The sequence below is a fragment of the Magnolia sinica genome, chromosome 3 (assembly GCF_029962835.1).
Source record: "Magnolia sinica isolate HGM2019 chromosome 3, MsV1, whole genome shotgun sequence".
Taxonomy (NCBI): domain Eukaryota; kingdom Viridiplantae; phylum Streptophyta; class Magnoliopsida; order Magnoliales; family Magnoliaceae; genus Magnolia; species Magnolia sinica.
Window position 1 is genome coordinate 98,146,910 of NC_080575.1, and position 27,784 is coordinate 98,174,693.

The 27,784-nt window shown below is 39.5% G+C and overlaps 1 protein-coding gene and 1 non-coding gene across 4 annotated transcripts; both read right to left on the reverse strand.

Moving 5' to 3' along the window:
* Positions 1-2,541: 2,541 nt before the first annotated feature.
* Positions 2,542-2,615, reverse strand: TRNAE-UUC (transfer RNA glutamic acid (anticodon UUC)). Its single transcript has one exon. It is a non-coding gene; the product is annotated as a tRNA-Glu (tRNA).
* Positions 2,616-3,711: 1,096 nt separating this feature from the next.
* Positions 3,712-22,293, reverse strand: LOC131240363 (synaptotagmin-3). Of its 3 annotated transcripts, XM_058238537.1 has the most exons (13): positions 21,920-22,292; positions 20,163-20,261; positions 17,169-17,219; positions 16,863-16,986; positions 11,657-11,775; positions 11,478-11,579; positions 11,311-11,385; positions 9,237-9,313; positions 8,031-8,280; positions 6,466-6,834; positions 5,376-5,504; positions 4,833-4,974; positions 3,712-4,210 (listed from the first exon to the last, which is right to left on the reverse strand). In XM_058238537.1, exons 1-12 carry the CDS (start codon positions 22,028-22,030, stop codon positions 4,846-4,848), a joined length of 1,635 nt encoding a protein of 544 aa, XP_058094520.1. In that variant the 5' UTR covers positions 22,031-22,292; the 3' UTR covers positions 3,712-4,210; positions 4,833-4,845. The 3 variants fall into 3 exon arrangements, with proteins under 3 accessions (XP_058094520.1, XP_058094519.1, XP_058094521.1); XM_058238536.1 differs by lacking the exon at positions 3,712-4,210 and having other exon boundaries at positions 4,578-4,974; positions 21,920-22,290; XM_058238538.1 differs by lacking the exons at positions 3,712-4,210; positions 17,169-17,219 and having other exon boundaries at positions 4,578-4,974; positions 21,920-22,293.
* Between the last annotated feature and the right edge of the window lie 5,491 nt (positions 22,294-27,784).

The window sequence follows — 27,784 nt, forward strand, 5'->3', positions numbered from 1 at the left end:
ACTCGAAAATTTAGGAGTCGGGCTTTACTCGACCCCCAAAATTCAGGGCGTTACATAATATAATCTCTCCAACTGGATGAACAATGTGGATACAAAACATGGTGGGGCCAACAGAACTTGGTGATGTCACTTCAGTAGCGAGTCTAGCTACTCAACTTGTTAGTAGCTAATCCGCATTCGTATGGACCAAGCCATGTGGCAAGCAGCACCCTCGGGACCGCTTGTACGAAGCCAACCCTCCAGATTTGGTAGGTAAGCTCCTCCATATATGTGGAAAGCTCTGGCCAAACGTGGTTGCTTTGTTGTCTTCCTCTGTACTTTGATTGGGCTTTGACGTGGGCTTGGATTAAATGGGTTTTGAACTTAGTTTGACAATGTGAGTTGATTGGGTAAGCTTACTAGGTGAGCTGACTCGGGGGTTGACTTAGTGGGTTGACTTAGTAAGTTGACTCAATGGGTTTCGGGTTGAGATTTCTATCAGTTATATCTGATTGGGCTAATTAGGTTTAGGGTTGGCTTTTGGGATTTAAGTTCATGGGGTTTTGGCTTGGATTAGGTTTAGGGTTGCCTTTTGGGATTTAAGTTCCTAGGGTGTTGGCTTGGATTAGGATTTAGACTTGGGTTTAGGATTTGGTTCGGGTTCCGTTCAAGCTTAATTAGCTTATTGGCTTAGGGTGAAGTGTTTACACAACATTAACCCAACTTAAGGATCCTAACAACTCAACTTAACCTGAACCCGAGACCCAAGTTGTAGTTTTAATAGATTTGTTTTTCTTGATTCATGTAGAAAAATGTGTTAGATGCACCGTTGACAATTTATCAAACCTAAACAACCTTGTGCCAATCACAAAGTTTCTTGCATCCAAACAGCCCCTAATCCCACAAGGCTCCACAACATTTGTGACGTGGATCCAACTCTCTCTTGTAGAGTCAACTCATCCCTATCTTGTCAGCGCCTACGCACCAGTTGTCATTGAGAATTCAATGAATACATGTTCGTTAATTTGGCCTTACTTTCTATAGCCGTCCTTCCCTTTTACACTCACTGGATGGGCTGGTTTCCATTCCTAACAAAAATGATTCTTTTGGAATGACCGAATGGAAACTAACAAATAGATCTATAAAACTATTGATTGACTTATCTTAAGTAAATGATCTTGACTGTTGAATTAGAGTACTTTAATCAAATGGTTAATATTTGTCACATTAGCCTGATACTTGCATGCTAGCCCATGAAATATGCATTGGACCTAATGAAAAGTCTAGATCAATGAATTGGACTCTTTTAAGTGTCCCAATGCAGCTAGGAGCCCTACAATATTCCAGGAGCAGTGGAGTATTTCTCTCGCTAAGCTCACATTCCTGTACATGTCGGTTAATGCACACGCCACTATACATGCCAACATGTACACAAGTGAAATATCAAGCCATCCATCATGTGGATCTCTAAGGTGGGTCCACTTGATTCTTGGTATAGGGTACCCTTATGATAGATGGCTTGGATATTGCAGCTGTCCCTCCACATATTTCAGTGGCGTGTGCGTTTACTTGACTTAGAGAGAGAGAGAGAGAGAGAGAGAGAGAGAGAGAGAGGCGCATGTGTTCAATGAATTTGGTTAGAAAAGGAAGATATGTTGTAAGGGAGAGGTAGAATGGTTGGGTGTCCAGAGAAGGTGGGTTGGTTGGTGGTTCTTTCTCACCTTAAAAACTATAATAATAAAAACGTTGAATATTCAAATGGATGGGTTGAAAAGGGCATCGTCCTTCCAACCTAACCATTCAAACACACAAACCTTACATTCTATCATTTTGTATTTGAGTATTGCAATTGTTTGGTCAAAAACAAAATTCCAAAATCATCTAAAAAATCCAAACCACACACATGAAAAATATAATTCATGTGACTTGCACGTGCCCTTGACCGTGAAGAAGCCAGCCCTTGCACATTATTTTATAGAGCCATCCTTGGGTTTTGCATGTGGTGTATTGGCTGGGAATCGTCAACTGGCTGACAAAGTCATGGTTTGGAATTTGGTTTGTGTTATAGTAGTAAAGGGTGGAATTGACTTATGGCGTTTGTCATTTACACGTGGCATATGTATGCATGAACGGAATGGATAATCAGGTGGGGTTTGCCTTAGATGGCCCACACACCAAAAAATGGATTGGATCGGACAATCCTAGATTTTCTATTGGATGATTTTTGGGGAAAGAAAATAGATGGTTTTATAGATGGTCAACGAAAGTTCCCTTTACTGTCCTTTTTTTGTTGTTGTTGTCCTCCAATACAACTATTAGATTTGTGTGATTTTTGTAAATGGTCCATGTAAAGTGGGCCCAACTGCTGATCGGTTCAGATCCTGTACATATTTGTTAACTGAAGCAAATCCTAACCGTTCAAATTGTGGGACCATCTCTTCTGGTGCGCAGACAAAAATCATCCTATCTAATTCGTGGCCAGCATTGATTGGTTTCCAACGGTCCAGGATTGTTTTAAGAATGAGATTAAATAAAATTTAAAAAATAAATAAATAAAAACAATTCCATTGCCGGGATTTGAACCCGGGTCGCCTGGGTGAAAGCCAGGTATCCTAACCGGACTAGACGACAATGGATGACTGATAAGCTTTTGTTCATTAATTACTTATACTATAATATCCAAGCTGTACTCAACGCCATCCATCCAGACTATACATTTTCATGGGCTACAAATGAACCGATCAAATGAAAGTCCATACCCGGAAAAGCTGTATCATCGTGATTGAGGCCCGTTGGCCCCTATGTTACGGTTAATGATGCCAGGCCATGGTGGCTGTCTGGGCTTGTGCTTGGGCCTTTTAATTTTTTAAACTGGCTCACACCTTAATTGAGCTGAGTCCAGGGCCTGGAAAGTGGACCCAGACAGGAATGTATATGGACCAGGCCAGTTAACAACCTTAATTTTGCCTCTCTGGTTATCTTTCAAGATTTTATACATTTTCTGGTAGAGGTGTAAAACAGGCCAGGATTTATGGCAAGCAGCAAGAAGTGGGCCGTCTATCTCTTCAATGCATGGTAATGACCCTGTGGGCCAGTTGGAATAAAAAATCATGCCTATTTGGAATCGGCTATGCTAGGTGATCGGTTCCTTTCTTTCCATCCCCACTCTCCATTCATGAAACTATGATATTATTCTATCAAAAGTTTCTTAATATGCGTTGAATTGATAAAGAGGACTCGAACAGAGTTACGTAGGGCAGATAGGCATGGATTAATAGCTGAAAATGGGAATCACACAGCAAAGAAATGCTCTTCCTTGCCATATCTGCAGGCCGCATGCAGGGAAGGTTCAAAGGCTGAAAGAAATATATTTGAACCAAGTACCAAAGCCCAGGCCTATCTGGCTCACTAGCTAAGCCTCTATGCCCAGGTATGGCCCAGCATACATACAAGTCGTAGATCAATACCGTTGAATAATTACCATGCCCTTAACATATATGAGCCCGCTCTAGTCCAACCCAATTAGTTACTGGGCTTCAAAACTCATACTCAGGACCAGATCACAGGGCTTTAGCATTGTACCACATCCAGCCCAAAGTGGGATTTTCCCAGCCCAGCCCGCTTTCATTCCATGATGCCTGATTAGGTGTGGGGTCACCCTACAGAGTTCTTTACTCCATTTAAAAAATAAAAAATAAAATTAAAGAGCAATGGACACTAGCCTGGTATGGAACTCAATTTGGCCACGAGCAGGCAGGAAAATGGACATTTGTTTCTCTTCATTTGGATTCACGGAAATCTGCACACAAGTTCCATGGAATCTGAGTTCAAAGGATGAACATTGATGGATGCCAATTTCAATGCAAGAGAGTTCCATTGAAAGAGTAACTCTCTTTTTTTTCTTTTTCTTTTTTCTGAATGAACTAAACTTTCCAAAATTAGGCGTTCTTTGTGAAAATTGAGTTTGTAAGTGAAGGTTGGATGGAACTTCCAAAAGGAGTCCATCGAACTCGAGCAATTAACAGAATTCTACATTTGGGTACGCCCTGCCCCCCTAGTAGTTGGGTACACCCTGCCCCCCTAGTAGTTGCATTGCGTAAATCTTCAAGGATGCCATAACCCTGTCATGAAATGTCCTACATACTTCAGGTTGAAGAATAGCTCATTGTCTATGTTCGACCGCCTCGACCGCTTCCGACAGCTTCTCATGGAAAAGAATGGAAAATGAGATCTGAAAGATAAGATTCAGGATGACTTATTGGTTGACATTGAGAGAGAGAGAGAGAGAGAGAGAGAGACACCCGATACTGGCTGTTGAATTTGGGCCACCGACCATTTGCATATTGATGGCTGCCAATCGGGTAGTTAGATCACCTGATCAATGTAACTTCAGCATACAGTCCAACCACAATGTAGCCCATGATTTGAACAGTCTCGATTGATATGAATTTATGCCATGTATGCATTGGGTAAGTGATCATGATTTAAGAAATGGAAAATGTGCATGCATTGTAGTCTAGCCCTTCGATCTTTCATGAGATGCATTGGATTAGAATGATAGACATGTCAGTGTCGTAAAGAACAACAACATAAAAACGTTTAAGCTGAAGTGAGAAACATCAACAAGGGTTGTAGATGCAACAAATTAATTTCAACTTGTATACAAATGGTAGGGAATCACTATATTTCTCAGATTCACAACAATGTTTTCATAACAACAGTTACATTCCCCGATTAGATGGGTAAGGCTTAGATGATTATGATGATGACAACAATATTTCCATGTATAGGCAAAAGAATTGGGATGCTGCTATGTGTTCACATTCTACTACAAACAAGGAATCTACAAGTACCTCTTCACCTTCTTCAGATGGTCTTCCACCGAATTTCAATGTGTATCACCCCATTCTTTGAATTGATAAGATGGTATTTCTCGTTGATACGTCCGTTGTTGACTACATCCATAAGATTAATATCTACATGCCCCAATGATTCCTAAGGCACACGCAGGAAAATTTTCAGACCAAAACCATGCAAAAATGGTGAAAAGAGGTCCAGCCAAACATGCACCTATACATGCAGTGCACATACCCTGGCAAGTATGTTGGACATGTGAGCAGAGCTGCCCCCACCATGAAGATAAACATACCCAAAAATCAACATTGAATTTGGACCTCTCTCTCTCTCTCTATCCCTCCCCTCTGTTTTACTTTATTTTGTTCAAAACAGTCCATTCTTTTCACCATGGGTGACCCACACCAGTTAGATGTCCCACACACTTGCCAAGTTGACATATGTGATTCATGTCAAGATGCATTTGGAGAGTGTTCTTTTGTGGCAGGAAAACCTCTGGCAGGAAACCAAAACAACAAGACATCAATGGGACAGATCCTGACCTTTGGATGAAAGGTGAAGCCCGTCTTCTTGCTTATCACTTCAATGTGGATCTTATCATTAGCTGGGGGCTCTTCTAGCATGAATTGGAACTCTTCGTTCCATACTGGGTCCCTAGATTTCTTGATAACCTGGAGAGAAAAAAAAAATACAATTGTCTTAGAGATGTGAGATTGGTGTTTCACTTGGATGAAAAAGTAGTTTCCAAGCCAAAACTTGCCTCTTCCAACTGTCAAGCTGATGGGATAATGAATGACCAATCTTGACAATGCAAATTTTTGTAGTGAGGATTCTTATGGCAACATACTTGTGGAGTTTTACCCATCCACATGGAACCATACATACGAATGTGGAGTATGTGTGCAAGATCCAAGCTTTACAGAGGGAGGGCTACACCATTCAGACCTTCCAGCCCAGAACACGCTGTTTTACTCTTCAAGTGGGCCAAGTGTACAAAATAAAAGCTAGTTATTGCAGGCATATCAGAGTAAAACTACCTGATTTTTAGGCCAGAAGATCTAAACAGTGTGGCCCACCCGATGGGCAGCTCAGATCTCATGAACAGGTTCCATATTGGCATGTGTGTGGATGGCTGGGTTCCACATGTTTCAGGGCTTAGCAAACTTCTTTACAAAAACGAACATGCTAAAAAACCTGACTTGTTGACTCAACCGAACTGAACCACTCAAACTAATCAGGCTCTTAGGCCCACGTCCACCTCCAATGTTACAAGTAACTGGCTAACTCATCGAATGACTCGGCAAGCTCTGAGTCGGCTGAGTTGAACTGGAAAATGGGAAGATTGATTTGAACCGAAGTATTTGAAATTCAATTCAAACACAGACAAATAAAGACCTGTTTGGCAGATGCTTAAAAATGAGTCCATCTCATTTTAGTTAATGATAATTATGTATTAGAGATCGTGGTTGTTGGTTATCAAGAATATTTTTATTCCTTGCCAAAAAGAAATATGATCTGCAACACGTAATTATGATTAACTAAAATGGGATAACTCATTTTAGGCGTCTACCAAAGAGGCCTGAAGATGTTTGCACTCACTATCTGTATAATGATTCCATCATGAGAATTCACCTTAGTTTTCCTTTGTTCTCCTCTAAAAAGGATCACGGCACAAGGATTATTATGACGATTTCCCTCAACGTCCTCTGCACCTTGGGCCACAACCAAGAGCAACCCTCCTCTTGAAGCAATGCTGCTGCTTTCAGGAGATCTTCTGATGCCACTGTCCTTGCCAGCTCCATCTAAAGGTCCACTAAACCTGTCATCTTCTTTGAAAGGATCATAGGTCAGCTCCACCATAATCTTCCCTCTGTTTGTTTTGTTTTGAGGGTCGTTTGGATTCATGTTCTTGAGCAAATCGAGTGTGAATGCCTTTGTTTCATTTGGAGTGAGCAAACGGAGTGGAATCACTTGCATTCCCAATTTGTCATGCGCTCCAACCTGTGAAAATGCCGTGAAATTCAAGGCATGTCTTACACTAATGCAAACCATTGAAAAACTGAAAATATATATGGACAAGGTGCAATATTATTTCAGTGCGAGAGGGACCTGCATGAGTGAATTTGCAAGGTGACTCACGGTCAGAGCAAACAAGTGAGCAACGAGCCAATGTTGAATATGGCCCACTGTTCAATTATTTTAACAGTCCTTGTTTTCAGGCTCACACAAGCATATGATAAAGGGAGGTTTATGTAGGCAAGCAGAACTACTTGGACAATAGAGTTATCATCGTCCAACTATTGCATAATTTCCTCCTTGTTGTGTGCACATGACATCAAACGCGTCTGACATAATGGCCCCATCATGAACATCAGCAAGGCCAAAAGTCAGACTGATCCAGTCATTGCATTGTCCACGTGTACTTTGTAACAAGTTAGCAGTTGGCTATTTTTTCTATGGTGTGGCCCACACGATGATGGATCAGTCTGATTTTTGCATCAAGTGTTCTTCATGCTGGGGCCAACCTTTTGGACAGGTTGGATATTGTGCATACTTGACACGTGTTGATATTTATGCGCTAGTTGGATAATAACACGATAATCCCACTAGTTGTGTGTGAGAGCTCCTCATGAATAGAATAATACCAAAGAAAATATGAGTTAAAGTCTTTCCTAAAATAGTGGTGTTATATGAATAGAACGGACGTCACGTCTGACTGGAAATCTTAACAAAAATTTCGCATTACTGATATATCTGACTATCAAGTCATCTCAAAACTAGATGCATGGTTTGGTGATCCAGAACTAGATGCATCATGGTGTGAATATTGTCCTGATCTCATTTCGTACAACTAGAGCCCATGGTTTGGTGATCCAGACCATTGATCTGATGGCCCCACAGTGGATGCCCCAAATTCTTCCAGATCAGAATATCGTAGCCATAAAATTCTTTTCTAAAGACATCTACATGTCAGCCAATGATGTGAGGGTTAGGATCTTCCAATCTATGAGATTTTGAGGCATCTCCAGTCCACATGGAGCCCATCATATCATGATCTGAAATACAGAATCATAGGGCCACCCAAAACAAGGACAACAGGAACTGCATAACTAGATCATAACCTTTTTCCTTAGCATATGAATCAAGCCCACCGTGATTGACATAAGAACAGACAAGAAGCATACAGGAATTTAAACCTTTTCCCAGTCGTAGACTTGTAGTTCAAGCGCTTGGTTCTCGGGGTCTTTGACTATAAGCTTGAACTGCTCATTCCACTCAGGATTCAGATTCTTCATCTTGATTGTGGTTTTCTTCACTGGCAGTCTCTCCCCAATCAATTTGAGTTTGACGTATGGATCAGATTTCCCAAAGATATCCATCTTTGAGAGATGAAGTGCTCGGAGAACATTCACATGTAATATGCCAACTGGCTTCTTCATGGCCCCACTATCAAGGACCAACAAGAATTCAGAAAAAGAAAAAGATAATCACAATTTCAGGCAATAGCTTCTTGAAATGATAAAATACACAGATGAGGCAATTGGAAAACAGCCTACATTCAATTGGATTGTGAAGGACATGCTGTCCACAAATTCTCATGAGGGTACATGGCAGATGTGTACAAGATCTGGACTGCTCATCTGGCAGGCCAAATCATATATGGGCCATGGCCTAAAACCATACTGATTGCAAGATCCTAACCATTTGGCAGGAACAATACCCGAAAAGAAATCAGTGGTCACTTTTTCCCCCTTAAAACTTAGTTGAGATAATCCAACCTGCCTGAGGTTTGGGCCATGGCCCATTTATGGCCTGGCTGGCCAGATGTGCTTCATGTCTCATACATGCATACCTACCACGTCCCTATGTGAACTCATGCACAAAACAGTTGGGTGCTTCCTGCATTCAGAAAAGACATGCAAGAAAGTCATGTTTAATTAGAATCATTCAATTGATAGTGTAAAAAACTTCTACTAGAATTTCCTATTAGAATTTCTTTTTATAGGTAATCTAGGTTCGAGCCATATGCCTCAATGTTGAAATGACCATGACCTGCCATTGAGCTACAGGTTTGAGCCCTCATCAGTTTTTTTTATTCTTTATTTTGAAGTTCAAATTGGCTGAGCATATGAAAAACTGGGTTTTCCTACAAAGTCAGAGTTTAGACTAGGCCCCGGGCCCAGCGAAACTAAGTTGATGCTGTAAACTAAAGAGTCAACAGTGAGCTTTAGGGCATTACATTCAGCAAATACAATCATGAGGAATGAAAAATAGATCCCAGTTTTGGTTTCCATGAAATTACAGATTGAAAATTGGAATTTCTAGCAGGAATTGTTAAAAAACAATATGATCATTGTGAACCACAACAAGCTGTACAATCTCAATATCAAACAAAAGCTTACCTTGAACTGTCTAAAATAGGAATTTCTAGGACCTTTGGCCAGAGGTAGAGGCTTGCAACCTGTTCTTTGATAAATTTCTGTGACAGAAGATCATTACAAAAACAGTTAGTTTAAGACACTTCTAAAGTACTGTGCTTTCACTTGCTATGTTTGTAGGACCTTAAAATAAAATTAAATGATGTGCAAGATTTCTAGCAAATCCACTTTGAAAAGCAAAAATAAAGCCACATAGACATACTATTGGGAACTTAAAGCTCTGCTCTGTGGGCGAAATCCTGACAAAGCAAATGAAGAAACTTGATGTGGCTATATGAGGACAATAGGGAACCCCGGTGGTGAATGAAAAATAATTAAAATAAAAAGAAAGCAGAAGCACTTTAAGACGGCCATAGCTTTTTCCGCAAACAGCAAATCAATGGGTAGATTGCCGAAATCCAAGGCCTCAAATCAAGACGATTTCTCAACAGTGCAGTGTAGGAAACTGCCTACCTCCCCAACACCCCAACCAAGACCAGGAATCAAGAGAGAAGAAGGAATAACTTTTTCATGAAGCATCTTACATATATGAATGAATACATTACAGGAACTCCCAATATCCTTTGATCAAAAAATGTTTTTGAAACATAAAAGCTAAGCTTGAGATAGATGTCTATAAAAAGATAAAGAAACTAAGTCATTTTTAGGAGACTTAGTATAACTGATTCAAATTTCAACCATACATGCCATGAGGCTCATAAATGTGATAGACATAAAGAATAACCAATAAATACGATAGGCTGGCCTTATAAAACAGCCTGTTAAGTACGTCTCCAGATCCGTCTACTCCTACTCATCAACTACACTGCTACACAAACCTTGCACATCTACCCATGTTTGATTCACAACACCAATAGTCGAGGGTGTTCCAATCAACCTCAGAACTGCTCGATTCAGTTAAATAGTGGTTTCCATAATCACCTTGATGGAACTAGTTGAGCGGATACAGAAAGCAGAGAAAGAAGTACAGGCAGAACTCACCTCCTGGACCAATTCACCTGGCAAAGAGGAAGAAAAAGGCACAAGGCCAAGCAACAATCCAATAAATCAGGACTGGGTGAGGGTCAAATCAGTCCAAGAAAGGGCCCACCAATCAGCCCATGTGTAGCAATGAAGAGGAATCCATGCCAAGAGAAAGGTGGTCTGACATCACACCATATGCATGGGTGTTGTGTGCGAGCGACTGAAGGGCTGATAAACCACCATATGGTGCAGATTGATGGATAGTTGCTGCATTTTCCATCTTAAAGAGTAACACTTGGAGACATTTTCTGGATTTTGTGGTTGTTTTGGAGCTCTTTTTTATTCAAAGTTGAAGAACTTCTCTGCCTAGAGTTCATGTGTAGTTGTCTGGTATGATTTTTTCTACTTCATGGTTGCTGCAAATTGCTGGAAATCCTATTTGATGCTGGAATTAGTTGTGGGATTCCTTGACTTAGCTGTTAATTACTGGAAACTGTGTATTACCACAGGAAATTAACTGTAGTTAAGTAAAGTCGCTGATTTTATTGGAAATTCCAGTGAATGTTTTTTTGGCAGAAATTGAAAAGGCCATAACCCATACTGTTGGATCTTAAGTTGCAATTGATTGGGACCGTTTCATTCCTAGATCGACTGCATCAAAATGCATTAGACTAACCAGTACAACTTCTAAGTCTCACTGCAACTAAGAAAACAAACACAACAGCCTAATGCATTCAGAAACTACGTAGAGAAACCTGCCCAAGATATCTGAATGACAATCTACCCATTGCAAAGTTCCTAAATGACCAATCTACCACAAACCTCCTACACAAAACATATGCTGAAGCAAAACAAAAAATTGACAGATTTATCCACACATCTACACCATACAAACCAAACACATGATTTAGCAAGCAAGCGGCAATTGATTAACATCATTAGCCATTCAAATAAGTTAAAATTTTATCAAATTTAGATAGGATTAAAATTGACTTAGACCATCTTAACAAAACCCTCTAAAGCTTGCATTTGACTCATACAAGTTCGGCATTTGATCGAAAGAAAAGTTAGGCACCTGAACAAATTGATACAAGCCAGGGATGGCCATGATGTCTCCGCCCAGTAATTTAAGCCCAAAGTCTATGCGTGGCTACAGAAATTATAAGATTATTGTCAGAAGAATAAACAAATGATGGCAAGAACTCATTTGGGTAATGGGGAAAAGGCATAGTTTTCAGTTACCTTTCTCATGAAAGATACACTAATGTTTGCAAAGCATGGGAAGGTTGGTACGAGAGGCTTTAGAGTAACACGAGGCATTGCAAATATTTGTAAATCCACCAGCTGAAAAGATGTGCAGTTGCTTAGAAAGAACTGCAACCGAAGACCATTTTCATTGGTAGTGAGTAGCTCTTTCTTACCTGCACTGTCAAATGTAGTGATAGAACTTTCAACATTACGGTTATGTTAGGATTGCCAACCCATCGTAGTGCAGGCTCAATGGCTATTTCTTTCTCGTTAGTCTCATAGACTTTCATTCCTACAAGAAATGAAAAAAAAGCACCCAGTCAGCATTATCCTTCTACCCTCAATAGCAAAAAAACAAACTTGGATATATTTCCACTAGAAACATATAATTAAAATAAAAAAAATAAAAAAACACCTAAACATACTATCAATGGAAAAAGAGGAATGCTACTGTGACACTCACACTAGATGGTGTCCATAAAGTGTACACCCAAGCATCTCTAATTGGAACTGTTGGATTTAGTGGGCCATCATGTATGGGTCATCTTCTAGTTGAGGCATCGAATAAATTCTCTAGAAAGAAATTGGGTTCGTTTATCTAGGTTTTTTACATACAAATCTCAAGTTCAAATGTGAACTCATTGCCCTCATGTCATTGAGGTCATTTTGAGTAAGCTTGTCATATAAGAGCATTTAAGTCGCATGCTTGATTATGTGCTGTAAATGCATAAACAGTCGAAGTCCTTTGATTTATTATTTGTACACATACGAGTCTTTATAGTGAGCTAGGAGTCAATTCATGATCCTCCAAGTTGAGCTAAAGAACTTTTCTTGTGGATATCTTGAGAGTATTAATGTATCTGATATGCCAATTGCAGTCAGTACAAGTTCTTTTTTTCTTTTTTGAGGAAAATGACATTAGTATGCTAATCCCTATCAAGGCATTTGGGTCTTCTATTTCATTTTGTAGATTGCATTCACAATTGTTCCTGCATGCATAATGTGTATAATAGTATTTGATCATCATCATCTAAGCCTCATCCCAACTAATTGGGGTCGGCTACACCTTTTTCTGCCATTCCACTCTATCAAGGGCAATAACTTCAATTAGAACATAGGTCATCAACTATTTTCTTCTTATCACCACCCACATCCTTTTAGGCCTTCCCATTGACCTTTTAAAGCCTTCAACTTGCACCAATTCCTTCCTAACTAGCGCAGTTCTTGGTCTCCGCCGCACATGACCGAACATTCTAAGTCTACTTCCCATTATCTTATTACCTATTGGTGCCAAGGTGTCCCGTATCGGTATCGGTTGGCATAACGGTGACCTCCAAAACCGATACGGATACGGGGTCGTAACGGCGATACGGGGGCGTAACAACCCGTAACGGCGTAAAAAAAAATTTTTGCCAAAAAAATATAAAAAAATATGTATTAAATCCGGGATATTCTAAGCATTCCAAATATGCATTCATTTATAAATTGGAACATGTTTATGGTGGTGTAACGGTCCACTCTTTGGTGAGAAGCTGTATCGGACTGTCTGATTAATTTTTAAACCAAGTAACCTGAATTTTGACTACAAAATGTATATATTTAATTTTCTAAATATCTAATTTATATACTTAACAATTTAATATCTTTCTCCTAGTAGTTCTTTAAAAAAATGAAATTAAATTTAGGTAGATGGCGTTGCCAATTTCGGTCTGACTTGGAGGACCAATCAATGCCCCAAATTAGCCTCAAATTCATGCAATTTATTGTCATTATCCCACTTATGTATTAGTGGACATTTATTGGATAGTGAATCATGAAAAAAACCAAAAGGCCCTATTTTAAAAAATAAGAGTACACCGAATAACAATTAAAAACTATTCAAATAATTTGATTTTGGCATTGTGAGTTAGCAATTGCAGTTTATAATTTAATTAGTAAATTTTAAATTAATATGTCTTTGGTACAATTTTTTATGGCCTCAAATTAGGTGAGACTTGGATTGTGAAGTGTAGCACACATGTCAAATTTTTTTGGGCCCCACGCATGATGAATGTGTTATATCTAAACCGTCCATTCATTTGACGAGATTGTCTTAAGACTTGACACGAAAAATAATACAGATCTAATTATCAAGTGGACCACACTGCAAAAAGCAATGGGGGATTGAACGTCTACCATTGAAAACTTTTTTGGGCTCACATGACTTTTAGATCAATATAAAATTTGTTTTTCCTTTTCATTCGGGTCTTTTTGACCGTATGAACAGATTGGATGGAAAATAAATGTTACGGTGGGCCTACGAATTGTTTAACGGTGAAAATCATCACCTCCACTGCTATTTTTGGTGTGGTCCGGACGATCTTTGGATACGATTCATTTTTAGGTAATGCTATAAAATAATATTTAAAAATAGATGAACGGTGTGGATATAATAAATACATCACTGTGGAGCCTATAAAACTTTGATCTCCTTTGAACCGTTCGTACAACTCGGAGCTCGAGGAGTGTCAGCGCTCGTCTCAGCGTGACACGTAACGACAGCAGCTTACGCTGCCCAAAAAAAAAAAAAAAAAAAAAAAAGAGGGAAGGAGGGAGGGAAACCGAAAATAAAAAAGAGGGAAAGAAGAGAAGAAAAAAGAGGGAAAGAGGGAAAGAACAGAGAGGGAGAGAGAGAGAGAGAAGAAGGAGGAGGAGGAGGAGGAGGCCGCAGCCGCAGTCGCAGCAGGACCGCAGCCGCAGCCGCAGCCGCAGTCGCAGCGTCGTAGCAGGCCGAGAAGAGGAAGAAGAAGAAGAAGAAGAAGAAGAAGAGGAAAAGAAAGGAAAAGGTTAGGGTTTTTTTATTTATTTTCTTTTTCTTTTTTTTTTCCAAGGCCCGTAACAGCCGTTACGGGTCAGTAACGGCCCGTAACGTGCCTTAACGGCCGTTACGTGTACAAAAAAACGACTCAGCCGATACAGCCCCGTATCGCGTAACGGGTACCACCGTTACCGTTACGTATCGGCCGTTACGGCCGATACGTAACCGTTTTGGGACACCCTGATTGGTGCTACAACTAAGTTCCCTCAAATGCATTCATTTCTAACTACTCTATCCTTCCTCATCTTTGCACTCATCCATCTCAACATCCTCATTTCAGCTACACTCATCCTATGAACATGTTGTTCCTTAACTACCCAACATTCTGTCCCATAAAGCATGGCTGGTCGTATAGCTATCCTATAAAATTTCCCCTTTCAGTTTGATTGGTGCATGACGATAACACAAAACTCCAAAAACACATCAACATTTCTTTTCACCCAGCTTGAATACTATAGGCAACCTCCTTCTCAATCTCTCCACGCTCAGAAGTCATCGATCCAAGATATCGTAAGTGGTCATTTTGGGAAACTTTTTGGTCAACAATGTTAACTAATTCCTCATTTCCAAATTCCACTCCTGACGCAGGACAGCCTTAATTATGATGTATGCTCATGGACACAATTAAACAGCAGAAATAAAAGGAATAAATGATCTAAAATTCTAACAGTAATCATCATAACTGAGAAAATCATAAAGAAAACATGCAATGGAGAGGGCCATCACCACAACCATGGATTATGGAATTCAATTACTACTTAGGTTGGATCCGGCGAGGGATGAGACCTCCCGATCTTGCATGATCACACCCAATCGATCAATGAAGATCACTAGTCCGAAAAACCAAGAAGTTTCTCGGATTAGGGATTTGCGAATTTGGGGGTTTAGGGTTTCGATCGGTTCTCAAGATTTTGATCGAAGAAGGATTAGCCAAAACTGGAAAATAGAAGAAAGAAAATTATTACCTTGAAGAAGTTGGAGGGGCACAAGAAGAAATTAGAAGAAGAAGATCAAGGGAAAAGAAGAAGCACCATTAGAGAGAAGAGAGGAAGGAGGCAACCAAAAGGTTTGCTTTTCATTAATCAATAGTTAAAATTCGAGTTTAGGACTTTAGCCCACTTAAATAAGCAAATAAAGACATAAAATTACTAAAATACCCCTAGGATAAGCAAATAAAGACATAAAATTACTAAAAGACCCCTAACTAAGTCAAAAACAAGCAAATAACATAAGTATGGGAAAGTTTGGGCGCTCGATCTTCTTTCTCCAATCTTCTTTCACATGTGTCTTCCCTGAGTGGGGTCTTCTATATGTCCAATCACATGTGAAAGGTCTTCAGCTCCTCAATAGTCACCTATCCACAAGGACGACACTTGTGGTTGGCGCTTACTTCGTTGGTACACCTTGAATGCGCTTGTGTCCGCATCAACTCCTTTTGTTACTAAAATTGCTCTCCAGATGCTTTGTTTTAGTCTAACTAAATTTAAATCCTTTACATTCTAAAGCGGTCCTCCATAAATCTAGCATCCCCCCGAAAAAAAAAAAAATCTTGTCAATCAAAACAATGTCATCTACAACAACATACTCTATGGGATGGATAGAAAATGCGTCTTTACCTCATTCATAATCAATGCAAAAGGTACAGGATGGCTCAATGCCAATCCTTGGTGCAAGCCTACAATAATTGGAAACTCACTTGTATCTCCATTATTGTCCCTCACATTTTCTACCACTCCTATATACATATCTTTAATTATGTCAATATATTCTCTTGAAACTCCTTTTTTCCTAACGCTTGCCAAATTAACCCTCTAGGTACCCTATCATATGCTTTCTCTAAGTCAACAAAGACCATGTGGAGATTCTTCCTCCTTTCCTTATATTTCTCCATCAATTGTCTAAGTAGGAAATAACTTCGATGATAGACCCCCGTAGAATGAAACCAAACTGATTTTCTGATACATTCATCCCATGCCTTGGTGTTTGCTCAATCACTCTCTGCCATAGTTTCAAAGTATGGCTCCTAAATTTAATCCCTCAGTAGTTGGTGCAGCTCTATATGTTTCCTTTATTCTTATAAATAGGTACCACAGTATTTCATAATCGTATTTGATGAATTATGTAATCCTTAATGTGTTTATTATTGAAACTAGTAGGTATAGATTGATTGTAATCTCACATTGAAGTTGAAGTTATTTCTTGTCCTTTGTTCCAGAAATTATACACTGACTGAAACTGGGAGTTCAAGGATCAGACCTTCGTCCCATCCAGAACTCGATCTACGGCATGTAGTCTGTTTATTAGATTCTCCCAAAAAAAAATGTTCATTGTCATGACAGAAGAGTATGCAAGGTTACATGCTTTATTTCAAGAAAACAAAGTAAGCTCACAACACTAATATATTATGTGATTGTATAATCATGAATTCCTCTCAGTTCAGCTACAAGAGAAGGAATACTGAAATGCACAAACAGAAAGCTGCAATTTCATTCCCAATAATACATGAAGGCATAAATGCTTACCATGAATTGTTGGAGGGAGAGACCCAAGAGTTAAACTATCAAATTCAATTGATGCTATGTGAAATTTCCCAATGTACTGATCAAATATTGGTTTTGCCGTGCTTCTTATCATATTGCATATTGCCTGTTCAAGTACATAATAAATAAGATGCTAAAAGTAGCAAAAAATAATAATAATAAATTACAACTTTTTTTAAGAATGCCTCCCAGTCTTCACGTCACCATAAGATAGTCGAGTCCAAAGTTCAAAGTTAGTTAATGCACCTCTTTTTCTACCAAAAAGAAAAATGTCAATATTAAAGGCACCTTATCTAAGTAGGGCCACATATCAAGAACAAACTTGTTCGCCCAATCGACCTGCAAAATATTATGCAAAAGAAACTATCAACGCCACAAAGAAAAACAAAGCCAAAAAAAAAAAAAAAAAGAAGCATAGGATGGGTGGAAGTTGGGTGATAGTGCTGGTTCTCTAATCTAGCTCAGCATTGAACTACTGACACATGTGAAACTGCATTCACCACCACCATAGTCTGTTTGAAATCAGTTTTGCAAATCCTATTTCGCCGGTCACAAGATCCGATACAGGAATTTTCATGATTGAATGGCAAACATTTGCCAAGTGGCTGCCTACACGTTGATCACTTGCAATTTGTTATGCCTTAGACCCTTAATAGGAAAAGAATGAAATGGTTACAACACCGTGGATCATTGCGTCTGGGAGAAGTGCAAAGGCAAAGCATTGTCTAACCAAATATCATATCCAATCATCTCCATTAAAAGTTGTCAATGCTTTCAGTAACTGGTGTGGGCAGGGTGTGTGTGTGCATGTGTACATACCTTCACATATATATGGGAAAAAGGTACTATGAGGTCGACCTCATGGGAGCTTCCTACGAGTTGAGCTTTGTGGGCCCCACTGTGATGTGTGTTGGACATCCATACCGTGTATTTGGTGGGTCTCCTCCAATGTTGACAGTATCGATAATATCGGCCAAATTATCGGTATCACAAGTCAGTGATACGAGACGTAGGTTTACTTATCATTCTTTCTGATATCGGCGATAATATCGCAGGATATCACAATATTGCTGATATCACAATATGTATCAATATCTTGTCTGAAGCCCTTTATAAAGTTTCATGGTATCAACGATAATATCGTCGATACCAGTAGCTAATTCCTAAAAACCTCCAAAATAATCCAAAAAATCCTCCTTTTTTTCCACTCCTAAATCCTTCATAACCTAATTTCGACCACTCCCATGCAAAACCTTGGAAAAAAAAATAATAAATAAAAACCAATTTTTTTAGCCGCAATCAAAGATCAAAGTCAGTTTGTGGCTGTTTTCAAAACAACGAGATTTTTTTTATGCGTTTTATTTAGTTGCAATCAATGGGAATAAGCTTTAAATCCACGATTTTGCATGTTTTGAATACACAATCATGGATTTGAAGCTTCAATTTTAGGATTTAGGAAAAATGGACCAAATTGGGGAAAATTCAAAATTTTCACAATTTTATCCACTTAAATTGCAATCTGACCATGAAAAGATGAAATCGAACATGTTGGAAGTTGATTTACAGATCCATGGTGGTTTGGGGATTGTTGGGAAAAATATTTTTTAATTAAAAATATTAAAAAATAATATATATTTTTTTTAGAAATTTCACTTTGACTAGCATTTAATTAGCCCCAATTTGAGAGCGATTAGGAGTGCCTGATGAAAATATCATCAAATGCACTCTAATTTGGGGATTTGGGAAAAATGTGCCAAATTGGGAGAAATTGGGAAATTTTTGAAAATTTCCCAATTTTTCCCAATTAAATTGCAAGTTGACTATGAAAAGATAAAATCAAATATGTTAATGTTGAAGGCTGATCTATAGATTCATGGTGGTTTGGTGAATTCAGGAAAAAAATATTTTTTTAATTAAAAAGTATTAAAAAATAATAAAATAATAATTTTCTTTTTAGAAATTTCACTTTGATCAGCAGGTAATTAGCCCCTATCTTAGATTTATAAATAAAATGAATTGATTTTGAATATAGTTGCATCACTTGAGCCATATACCGCATAGATAAGGAACCTATATAAAGGAAACCTATTATGTGCACTTGTTTTTTATGATCTTTTAATTTTTGAGTGTGTATTGATGTCTTTTTTAACATTCCCTGAAGTTAGATTGAAAAATTCGACCAATTTCCTAATGTTTCACATATTTTCCAAAAATAGCGATACATCACACTATACATCCGATATTTCCCGTGTGATAACCGATATGTTTCTGTATCCCAAGGGTGCAATACATCCATCGATAACGATATGGAAAACATCAGTCCCCTCTAGGTTATCGGATGTCCCAAAAATTAGACATATCCGAAACTCAAGTGGGCTACTCCATTTGAAATCATGCCTAAAACATCTAAAAGCACTTGGTGGTGCCAACCTGAGTTTTGGAATGACTTGAAATTTGGGGTGACCCCTCACCCAAGTAAGACACACAACGGATGGGCTGGATGTCTAAACGACATCCCAATGGGCCAATCAGGAAAGTTTTGTTGGGTGGGCATCCACTCTCAACTATTGTTTATGGTGTGCCACCTAAGTCATGGATTGGCCTGATTTTTAGGCTCATGGCTCATCATGGAAGGGTACACATTTTGATTGATGGGGGTGGATGTTCGACACACACACACACATGTATAGATATACATACATATATAGACACAGGCGCGCGCGCGCGCGGGGGAAAAGGTACTAAAAGTTCAACCTCATGGGAAGCTTCCCATGAGGTCGAGCTATGTGGGCCCCACTGTGATGTGTGTTGGACATCCACAACGTGCATTAGATGCACCCTTCCATGGTGAGCCATGGGCCTAAAAATCAAGACAATCCGTGACTTAGGTGGGCCACACCACAGAAAACAGTTGAGAGTGGATTCCTGCCCATTGAAACCTTCTTGATTGTAAATAGGGCTCAGTGAGATGTGGTTTAGACATCCAACCCATCCATTGGTGTGTGTCCCACTTGGATGAGGGGTCACACCAAATTTTAGGCAATTCGAAAAATCAGCTGGGACCCACCAAGTGCTTTTATATGTTTTAGGCATGATTTTGCATGGTTTCAGATGGTGTGGCCAACTTGAGTTCCGGATACAGCTGATTTTTGGCACATCCCATAACCTAGAGGGGACCTACCAAATGCACATGGCATGGATGTCCATCACACGTCACGGTGGGGCCCACAGAGCTCGACTTATATATATATATATATATAAGAATGAAATTTGAATGCTTACCCGATCATAGTCCGGATTCTTCACCCACAGAGGAATCTCAGGTAGAAGAGCATGCAATGCCTTTGAATCTAACTCATGAAGTGGCCTAATTACTGGATCCTGCCAAGCGAAGTCGAGGATGGAGCTTAATTGTAGAAAGAGTCAGACCAATAAGCATTATATCTCCATAAAATGTGGCACACGTGTATAAGATCCATAGTGTTTGTTACATGGACTTACTGTGGAAAGGATGTCCCCAAAGAATCACACAAACTAAGATGATTCTATCAGTCAAATTGGAGTTCTGAGGATTAGAAATGAATGGTTAGAAAAAAAAAAAAATTTAAAAATCCCAACCAACTGTTCAACATTCAATGGATTAGGTAATCCAATCAGCATCTAGGATAATCTAGCTAGTGTATTTTTGGAGGTAGAGCCCATCCATGGTAAGGCCCAGTAGGTGAATGGTCTGGATCTCACATGTGTGCCCCACATTTGAGGGCATCCCACAGGCTCCACCATTGATAGGCCCACCAACCAAAAATTGACTTCATCCAACATCCCAACCATTTAAAAATGAACTTTTTTCCAGACTGTGTGAGACCTTGCTAATGTGACTTTTAGTCCATTTCACACCAATGATCAAAGATTCAAGATCATCCAAACAGTGCTGATTTGTTAGAGTATGTCCGACTCGAGGACCTACTGAATGTACAGTTTTGATGCCATCAATGCATGCCCCATGTGTGTAGGAATGACATAGTAGCAACAGGTTCAGCTTCCAAACAACAACTTGCAGTAATTATCTAAGTTTAAAAGATTTAAAAATTTACTTCAAAAACATCCAAACTGTTATAATATAAACACAGAAAAATACACAAATTTAACAATTTTCATGAAATCTCTGCAACATGTTATCAAATAAACCCCATACATTAAAAAACAGCAAGAACACCCAGATCAACGTTTCTTTTCATAAAATATCTACGAAAATATTCAGATAAAACACAACAGTAGAACCTCTAGTGATAATTCAGCACGGTTTCAAAAATGGTGGTGACTCCACATACACATGCAATAGTCATACGGAATTCCAGACCGTCCGAATTGCCGAACACAGATCGTGGATGGAGCACAACCCAAAATTTACATCAAGAAGTCAGAATGGTGATGACTCCTCAACCATACACATGAAATAGTTGTATGGAAATCCAGACCATCCAAATCACTGGCCCAATCGTATATGAAGCATAACCAATAAATTAGGCCGAGAAGATAGAAGACAGTAATTGTCTTATTTTTTTTCTTTGGAATTTGGACCACTCGCTATTTAACTTTTAACCGTACATTTGATAGCCATCAACTGAATGATCAGGATTGCTTGATCAGTGTGAATTTCGATGCACGCCCGATCCATAATGTGCCCGACGATTTGGATGGTCTGGATATCAGTGCATGACCGCCGGCATGTGAGGACGATAAGTCACTGCCATTTTCACAATGGCGATGATTGATGAATTATCATGGAAGTCTAGCCCAAACCCAATACACCAAAAATCTCAAATCAATATACATTACCAAATCATCAAATACGTCATAAAATTTCAACTACAAGCAATCGAACGAAATCGAATCGACGAACAGAAACCAATTGATTAAAATAAAGAAACCCATAAATTTTAAATAAAAAACACCCAAACAATCAAACGATCTAATAGAAATCAATACATACAGAGAAGAGATTTATATTGAAAAAGAAAAAAGAAATCAGAAATTACCTTTACATCCCTTGGCTCGAAATATATGAAGAGGAAAAAGCCCAGGAAAATCCCAAATGAGAGCCCAAATCCAAATCCCAAGATTCCCAACAAACTGCTCAGAAAACCCATCTCCTCCAACAATCAGAAAAATGCATCGAATCGAAGAAGGAGATGAAAATCCCAACAGAAAAAGAAGAGAAATGGAATTGAAGTCCAATGAGAAATGACAATGAATTTGCAGAGTCCGGTGATGAGAATACTATCCTTAAAAACGAAACTGATGAAGGAAATCCCAATGGAACCGCCAAAACGGAGTGTCGTTAAACTCTGAAACCGGGACGAAGTTTTGGGACAGATATCGGCATTGAATTACGGATCTGCCATTCGCCTCGTTAGATTTCATGAGGAGATGCTTGGTACTCGGGATGTGTATGGATTTCCACATGCATGCAATCGGATGATCTCATTCCTCTTTCCTCTTTCTTTTTTATTTTAAACGCACCAACCCCACATGCACTCACACACTCATAGGTCACTTGGTCCCGTGATCTCAACATTGAAACAGAGTTTATCTACCACTAGCATTAGATTAGGTGAGACCCCGGGCACACCAAAGATGTTGTGATCACTACGTGAGGCCAACTTAATATATGTATTCTATATCCTATCCAAAAAATGAAGTAATCTAATTATCCAGTGGACCATACCATAGAAAGTAATGGTGATTGACCATTAATGAGCCACAAAATTTTTGGATTAAGTTGATTTCGTTTTTCTATTTATCTAAGATTACCTAACCTTATCAACATATTAGATGGAAAATAAGCAATATTGAAACGTTAAAGTGAGTCCTAAGAATATTTTTAATGTTAGGGCATTTAAAAACAAATGGATAAAGTAAATACATAATGCATATATTAAGTTGGACCCATAGTAAGAGACGCACTGTTTTCGGTGAGTCTGGGTCTCACCTAATCCACTCCCCTACCACTGCCCATCTCAATCCTCACTCTAAATAATATTGTAGCCATTGTAGACCTTATAAATTAGACATTAGAATGAATGGATCATAATAATTCAAAAATTATTTGTGTGGACCACTTTGATGTCTATGTGACACTCACTCTGTCCATCGGTTAATCCATCAGCTGTGGTAATAATACTCTGTCCATCGGTTCCATCAGCTGTGGTAATAATACAGCATTAAAAAAAGTTATATGGGGGAATGGTACTATGAGGTGGAGGTCGAGTTGTGTGGGACCCACCGTGATGTGTATTGAATATCAACACCGTGGATTTGATGGGTCAACTTTAGGTTACAGTATATGCCGAAAATCAACCGTATATGGAATTTAGATGGGCCATATCATCTAAAACCATGTGAGGACATGCCTAAAACATATAAAATCACTTTGTGAGGTCCACCAGAGTTTTGAATGCGACTGAAACTTGGTACGATCTCTCATCCAAGTAGTACACATAATGGATGGGCTAGATTTGTGAAACACATCTCAGTGGGCCCAATAAATGATTATGGATGTCTTGATGGGAGGATAACCCCTCTCAACTGTCGTATGTGATGTGGCCTACCCAAGTCATGTATTGACTCTATTTTTAAGCTCATGGCCCACCATGGCATGTTGCATTTGATTAATGGTGTTGATGTTCGATACACATCATGATAAGCCCGCACTACTATATATATATATATATATATATATATATATATATATATATATATATATATATATATATATATATATATGTATATATATATATATATATATATATATATTACGGGAAGGATGTCTTTCACCTTGTTTTAAAGGGAGAATGTTATTTGCATATGGAGACAATTACCAACAAACCATGTTATCAGATAAATCAATTACTCATGCTTAGGGGTGCACATCAAACCAGTAGAACTGTGGAATTGGACCAGAACCAACCAAACGGTCCAGTTTGGTTCTGTTCTAAAGTGCACCGGTTCCGATTCCAAAAATCAAAGAACCAATTATATCGGTTCAGTTCTCAGTTTAGAGGTATGTTGAATCGAACCGATTCGTAGAACCAAACCTTGGATTTGATCCGTAGAACCGAACTGTGGAACCGAACCTGGAACCGAACTTGGAACCGAACCAAGAACCCTTTGATTGTTTCCATATTTGACTCATGATTTATGTTTTATAATGCACTATTTGATTATTTCTATAAATATATTTTTGCACACCTCATACAATATCTAAACCATTCATTAAATGAATCACAACATGAATGGAAATTGGCTAAATAATAAAATAAAACATGTAATTGGACTGGATTATAAAAAGCCTAGAACCGTGGAACCCAGATCGGTTCTACGGTGTTAACGGTTCTGTTCTGGTTTGGTTATAGGGTGCTAATGGTCCGGTTTCGGTTCCAAATATCCTAGAACCGTTAGGAACGGTTTGGTTCCAGTTTCACCCTAGAACCGGACCGATCCGACCCGTGTGCACCCCTACTCATGCTTGTATTTTCAATTCATTTAAGTGGGAATAACCATAGGAACGGTTTGGATGACATATAAGCATCATAGTATTACAATGGTGTTTTATCCCTCCTGTTTTCCGTCACGAGGCCCACTTGAACTTTGGATCTGTCCCCATCTTTTTTAGGTTCACCTGTAATGTGACCTGCCGGAACTGATGGGTAAAACAGATTTCTCATGGAAATTCCACTGGGCCCCGCATCTTTCACCTACAGGGAGACCCTGTAGGCGGGGGCACAGGTACGTCCAATGTAAACTAACTAGGAAACTAACCTAGGTTTATGAGTCTGATTTGGACGATTCGGATTTTTGGACACACATACCACTTGCACAAAAGCAATGTGCATGTGTATCGATAGTCACGATGTGCCAGAGTACCGATGCTTTATGTTACATGGTCAGGGTGCATGCCTATGGATTGAAGTGCCCATATCACTCCTTGTCAGATACGGGGACTACGAGAGAAGCGAGGCCCATGCTCGGCAATCCAGACCGTTGATTCGATAGAACCTACCATAGATGGAGATACTTTAAAACATATGCTAGATTGGAACATTCTAAACCTTTGTTCTGTTTTCTGTTAAATACGGCCATTCGTTTGTTTTCTTAACCGTCTATCCGCTGGGCAACCCTCAACTTGTTATGTAACGTCTCCCACCATTCAACGTAGGCTCCGCAGCGGATGATCCGAGAATCTGAATCGTCCATCAAGCAGGCCCAACCATGGATAGACCACAACGCAGGAACGATATCTATCCTAACCATCTGATCACTGTTGTGAAAATCATACGTTAAAAGAATACAAGCTGCTTTTATCTTAACCGTTCATTTGCAGGTCACAGTTATAAGAGAACTGGTTACCTACAGGCCAGGTTCTACCTGTGGTACGGTGCCAGCTTTCCCGCCAATCATGCCATTTCTGCAGAACATCTGTACCATTAAAGAGGTACGCCACGCCATGACGATCTCCTGCCACAAAAATCATGAGAGTTCGCTGATCAGGTGGGCCATTCTGTTGAATCATCGTACAACCGACGGTTTGAGTCAACGTACAGGAATGGCCCACTTGGTGATTGAATCAGCCCGATTTTCGACGGACTTGATCTTCATAGTGCGACCTATCGTTTTCATGGTACTGATTTCCTAAACAGCTGGCGAGTTGGCAGGGATGATAGCGCGGTACAACAAGTGCTGGTACAGTTGACTGTAGGTGATCGGTCCTGATCGTGAGGAACACGCACTTTACCGTACGTTATGGGAAGAGCCATGTGATCGTTTGCAATTGGGCGGTGTGGATTACGTCAGAAACGTATACTTTTTCTCTTTAATCGCTGTTTGGGAGATGATACGGTAGAGCTGGTAGAACTACACTATGGTAGGTCCATCTCTCCATAAAACAAGTGGCAAGATAATAGATCAATCGGGTCCGTTCATCTAGTTACCCCTGCTTTGGATGGATAGACTTTTCAAATACGATAATATTTTATTATCCTAACCATCTGAAAAAAGGCCTCCAAATTGACGATGTAAGATGCAGAACTTTAATGGCCAAACGTTCATCAAGGAAAGTTGTAAACATTTAATGGACAGGATTTTTCTAATTGGTGTGATTGTTTAAACACAAGCCATCATGATGGATTTCACTCTCTGGACCGCCTGATTGATACATACGCTTCCACGTGTACGGTGGAGAGATGCCTCTAGCATATTCCGGTTCCGCCTGTTCTACCGTCGCATCTTCTTAGCTGGCAAAGCGCCGTGAGGTTCAAAGGCACTCGACCCACACGTGCAAATAAAAGACGATGACGCGGATTGCCTGCCACAACCTGTCGCCGGAACTTTCCGTGGCAGGAAGCTAAGTAGGGCCCACCGAGATGTTGGTCAGAAATGCCATCTATATTGTTCACAGAGTCATTTTCGCTGGATTACCTGATAAGTATTAGCCTGAGTTGGGAAACGGATTGGCTACTCCCCCTTACACTAGCCCCGTTGCTGGTGGTCGGTGCACTGTGGGCCCCACCATGATGTATGTGTTTCATCCATTACGGTGATCCAGTTTTAAAGATCATTTTAGGTAAAAATGAGAGGTATATAAATCTCAGGTGGACCATACCACATAAAAACAATAGTGATTGGATATCCATCATTAAAATCCTCCTAAGGTCCACTGTACTGTTTATTTGAAATCCAATCTGTTTATTAGATCATACAGGCCATGATGAAAGGGAAAAACAAAAATTATCTCGATCTAAAACTTTTATGGCTCCCAAAATGCTTTTAATGGTTTACGCTCATTCAACACCGTTTCGTGTAATGTGGTTCATTTCGGATTGGGATATATCTCATTTTTGGTAGTATGCTGTAAAATGATCTTTAAAAATAGATAGACGGCATGGATGAAACATATACATCATAGTGGGGCCCACAGAGCACCGACCACCAGCCATTGGCTGGTGTCAGTGGAGTAGCCAATCCGTACTTTCATGCCCCATAAGATATTTCAACGGTGGACATTCAATCCTCACCGTTCCCTGCCGTGCAGCCCACTTGAGTTTTGGATTTGCTTCAAAAACCCACAATGTATCATGATCACAAAACGGATAGACATGATGAATTTCTCACAAACATCAGGGTAGGTCCCGTGGCCTGAATCCACAGAGGTGGGTGGGACCCCTGACTCTGGGGCCCACTGTGATGCAGGTGACTACATTCACGATGAGTATGATCCAAAAATGAAACAGTTTCAAATCCAAAAATGTATTGTGGACCACAAAAGCTTTAGATCAAGATGATATTTGTGTGGTCTTTTCATCTAGGTGTTTGTCACCTTATCAACAGGTTGGATGGTAAATTAACATTTCGATGGAATCCATGAAGTTTTTAATGGCATGGATTCAATTAAGTTTCTTGTGGTGTGGTCCATCTAAGATTTTATTTTTATTTTTCAGCTTCATTTTTCGAATCATATCTTAAACTGAGCTTTCAAAATAGTTGGACGGTGTGGATTTAAGTCACCTATATCACTGTTGCCCCCATAGTCAGGGATCCCACAAACCTTGGTCAATCCCGGGTCTCACCCCATCCGCTCCCGTCCCGCCTACTTTCTCTCAGGCGATCCGTGTCGCGCGGGTGAGATTAACGAGGATAGGCGGCGTTGCCAACACCACCCGAGCTGTGGTGTGTCCATGTGTTAGGCACTATGGGGACTAATTTAATGTATGTGTTTTATATCCATGCCGTCCATCAGTTTTGTCCACTCATTTTATAGCATGAATCTAAAAATTAATTATATCCAAAGCTCAAATGGACCCTAATAAAGAAAATGTTAGTGATTGAATGGCTATCCTTGAAAACTT